Source organism: Chinchilla lanigera, unplaced genomic scaffold (assembly GCF_000276665.1).
Source record: "Chinchilla lanigera isolate Chin_1 unplaced genomic scaffold, ChiLan1.0 scaffold00110, whole genome shotgun sequence".
Classification (NCBI taxonomy): Eukaryota; Metazoa; Chordata; class Mammalia; order Rodentia; family Chinchillidae; genus Chinchilla; species Chinchilla lanigera.
Window position 1 is genome coordinate 1,581,064 of NW_004955511.1, and position 4,449 is coordinate 1,585,512.

Genomic DNA, 4,449 nt, shown 5'->3' on the forward strand with positions numbered 1-4,449 from the left:
ACGGAGATTACTTTTGATGAGGCTGAGGGGACTTTCAGTAGGGTGGTGGTGCAGGGAGATCAGAAAGACTTGGTGCAATGACTTCAGGTGGAATTAAGGAGGCAAGGGGAGAGGATTTTCAAAGTTCGCATCACAGCCAATGAGCAGCTAATAGAACGTTGTTCATGCTGATTGCACAGTACAGAGACATGTGGCTGCAGCCCACAGGGAAAGCGTGAGGCTTGCATGCCCGAGGCCCTGGGTCTGCACCCCTGCACACAGTATACCTGTCAATATTTTTAAAATACAATTTTTATTATATAAAGAGGTAGTTGTTTTTAAATTATTTTTAAAGAATATTGTTAAATTCTTGTTAGTTATAAATTGATAAGAAAGAGGTGGATTATTTGATTAGTAGTACAGGTCAACTAGTCAGCCCTTTAGACGAGTAACAACCTAGAACACTTTCTCAGGCGGTCAGCAAATAAGTGTCATTTGATTTTTTAAAGTTAAGTGTTGTAAAATTGTAGAACTTAGATGAATAAAATTTATTTTTTAATCTCCACACAGCGTAGAATAAAATAAATAGAAGCGCTTACTTAAAAAATCAAATGCACAATAATTAATCCAGAATTCCTCTCACTAAAAAAAGTAAAAAAGTTAAATGATAGCATTACTGTAGAAGGGGATTCTGATATTTATATTGTTTACCAGCTTTTTACTTGGCCATGTATTGATTATGCTGAGTCAATTTCACACATAACCCAATCATATAAGTCTGCCGTGAGATGGTTCCAGTTCAAATATGATCTCATGTTCCCTTTCCCCTTAGCAGCTGATCTTTTCATAGTTAGAACTTTCCAATGACACGGGGCCATGGAGACTCATTTTCCCCGGGGAATGTTAGGAATTAGCCCTGAAAGAATAAAGATTCTGCGGTACAAAGACATGTATCCCCCATTCACACTCCTCACTGTCACAGTGTGTCATGTGGAAGGCCTCCTACTAAAACAATCGGGGACAGAGTTCCTCCACAGCCAGGTAAGTGGACAGGTCCTTTTGGTCATTTCCAATAGACTTGTTCTCCAAGTTTCCCACTACCTTTTCCCACCCAAAAGAAACTTCAAGAACGTATCTGACTCTGGACCAGCTGGACTAAGACGATGTTTACATGAAAAAAATTGAATAATCTTCCTAACTCTTTCCAAGTAAACATATATCTCATCTGCTCCCTGAGACACAGGTGCCCTTCAGAGAAGCATTTGCCATGTGCTAGTAAACCTTAAGAAGTCAATTTTTGCATAACAGAGCATAGATGTGTGAATAGCATTTCTCTCAGGAGAAAATGTTAATGCTTTCAATGTGTGACCAAAGAAAGGTAAAAGTAATATAAAAATATGGAAGTTCTTTTTTTTCTAAATGTGAAATTGGAGAGGGTGTGTATATTTTGTCCCTTTTATTTTGGATATTCTAGGAAGGAAAATAAGTCATATTTTATGCATTTTTTAAAAACAGAAGTAATCTCATAGTAAAGCTTCCAACACTTACACATAAATAGTGAATAGGATGTTTATCATGACCGAAAGCAGGACTGTATTTATGTTCCTATGTTGGCAAATGGGCAAATTTTGGCCAAGTCAACCAGCCCTTTTATTCTTCCCCCATAACGATCAGCTGTAGTACTGATGCATGGCCATTAGCAGTTGGTGTCTGTGCAGAAGGACCAAACGATGTGCCAGGTTCTTCCTAAAACACCTCATTCAGGGTGGACTTTGGCTCCACCAAGTGAGCAGTAGGTACAAGAGGGAGAAAACTATTACTGAGGCCAATTCTACACATCCTTGTACATGTATGTATATCTATATATAAAACATATATTTGTGTCTTTGTATGAGTGCCACAGTTACACACACACATGCATATACTTTTTTTCCCATGTACACACACATGTGTGTATGTGTCTACTTTGGTTTTGGAGGACACAATAGGTAGTCTTAAGCCTGAATCAATAAAGAACAAGAGAAAATTAAAAGAACACATTTTCTGACTTGTCACATCAAACTATTGGATTCCTTCTGGGCAACATGCACCGGAAAGAAACAGGTTAATTTTTTTTTTATTCCATACACTTAACAGTTTTTGGGAATTTGATACTGTAAGAACTCTTGTCTTCACTTTCTTCCTATACTTCAAGTTGGGGTTTTCAGCCTCAGAAGTCGACAGGGGTGGAGAATGTCCAGTCACCACACCGTTCAGATGTTACAATCATAGAGATGGACACAGACAGGAGCTAGATTAATTCTGCCTGTGAAGTGCAGGAGCAAGGGTATGGAGGGTGAAGACCTGAGAAGGCATTTTGCAGGTGATGTCCACTGGAGGAGCACATAGCTTCGTACTTCCTCTGAATACAGAATTCAAATAAGGAGCAGTTCCTCTTGGTAAGTTCAGGAAAATTGCCCAAGCTTGAGCTCTATTTTCCTTCTGTGCCAGCCTCTAACAGCTGCACAGGAGCAATGTGACATGGTCCACACTGGTGACAGCATTACTACTCATTTTAAAAGCATTAACAGCCAGGGAGATAGCTCAGGGGCATAAGCACCTGCCTGGCAAGTGCAAGGTCCTGAGTTTGATTCCTGGTACCAAAAATAAATAAATAAATAAAAGCGTTAACTTCTGTTATTGTAACACTGATAATTAACAAGGTATTGCTGAGCACATCTGGCATTATAAATGTTGCAATTCAAATAAAATACATTAGCCTTATAGATTTTTTTGTGCTCTTTCCTTCTCAGAAATTCAGTATTTGAAAATGAATTTACAAATCCCAAATGTGCCTGACCCACGAGTGGAAATAATTAGTGGCTTCCTCTTTTCCCTATTGAATATACTGCTTGTCTTTCTACTTAGCACAATGTATATTTGTTAACATAAGAATAAATCTATTGAAAAACATAATGAACTAGTACACTAATTTTTTTTTCCTTTCTTATTACAGAATAAAGGATCAGAAAATAGAAAACTATCATTCTCTCCTTATCCACTACAACTTCTTATTTTCTGAATCTAAAATGTTAGATATCTTTACAAATATATTTGTAAAGAAAATTATAAAGAGAAGCATTTGCAATAGATGTACTTGTTTCCTCTGAATTTCACGTACTAAATCATATTTCTCCCAAGCCAAAATATATGATAGGTGCAGACCTTAGTTCCCATCTTGTATTCCTATCTTGGTTTTCTTTCCACAGCATACAAGATTTGAACAAATGGCTGAAAGGAACACCACCAAAGTGACACAGTTTATTCTTTTGGGCTTTTCTGTCCACAGAGAGATTGAAATTATTCTCTTTGTGATCATTTTTGCAGTATATACTTTGACTTTGTTAGGAAATGTTGGGATGATTTCATTGATCCAGTTGGATTCTCGGCTTCACACACCCATGTATTTTTTCCTCAGTAATCTGGCCTTTGTAGACCTCTGTTACTCCTCGTCAATAGCTCCCAAGTTCCTAGATACCCTCGTGACCAAGCAGAGGTCTATAGCTTTCTATGCATGTGCAACACAACTGGGCTTTTTCCTGAACTTCTTGATTTCAGAGATGTTCCTCCTCGCAGTGATGGCTTATGACCGCTATGTGGCCATTTGCAATCCTCTTCTCTACATGGTGCACATGTCCCAAAAGGTGTGCACGTGGCTGGTATTGGGCCCCTACTTATACAGCTTTTCTGTTGCTTTGCTCCACACCATAGTTACTTTCCAATTGACCTATTGCGGCCCCAATATAATCAATCATTTCTATTGTGATGATGTCCCTCTGATGGCCCTTGCCTGCTCAGACACCAGCCTCAAAGAGATCCTGATATTCATCTTTGCTGGGTTCAACATGGTCAGCTCATTGGCCACTGTGCTTATTTCCTATCTGTACATTGTGGCTGCCATCTTGAGAATCCAGTCTACAGAAGGGAGGCGCAAAGCTTTCTCTACTTGCGCCTCTCACCTGACTGCTGTGACCATCTTCTATGGGACTCTGATCTTCATGTATCTACAGCCCAAATCCAACCATTCCCTTGACACAGACAAAATGGCCTCTGTGTTCTACACCATGGTCATCCCCATGCTGAACCCCATGATCTACAGCCTGAGGAATCAGGAGGTAAAAAACGCCTTGAGGAAAGCCGTGGGAAAATGTTACGTCCTGCCACTAACACATTTTAAAAAGGGAGTTTCCTGAGATGGATCCACACTCCACACAGATTGCAAGGTCTTAAAAATCATTACCTGGACTCAAACCTTTTTTACCACCTTCCACATGAGTAAAGTCATTTTGCACATGTTTGTTTTCTTCATTCAATCCATGAAAAATAAACTATTGGAATGAGTACAGTTAAGTTTTATAAAATGACCACTATCTGAACATGTGAGTCTGATGCCATCAACCTGGAAGCCCCTCTGCAACCAGTAACATTTAG

The 4,449-nt window shown here is 39.1% G+C and overlaps 1 protein-coding gene across 1 annotated transcript; it reads left to right on the forward strand.

Moving 5' to 3' along the window:
• Positions 1-3,245: 3,245 nt before the first annotated feature.
• Positions 3,246-4,211, forward strand: LOC102006696 (olfactory receptor 1038-like). Its single transcript, XM_005407966.1, has one exon. The coding sequence runs from the start codon at positions 3,246-3,248 to the stop codon at positions 4,209-4,211; it is 966 nt and encodes a 321-aa protein (XP_005408023.1).
• Positions 4,212-4,449: the final 238 nt, after the last annotated feature.

What these genes read in the sequence shown, in the direction of transcription:
- LOC102006696 (XM_005407966.1), top strand. Translation starts at nt 3,246, where the DNA reads ATGGCTGAAAGGAACACCACCAAAGTGACACAGTTTATTCTTTTGGGC.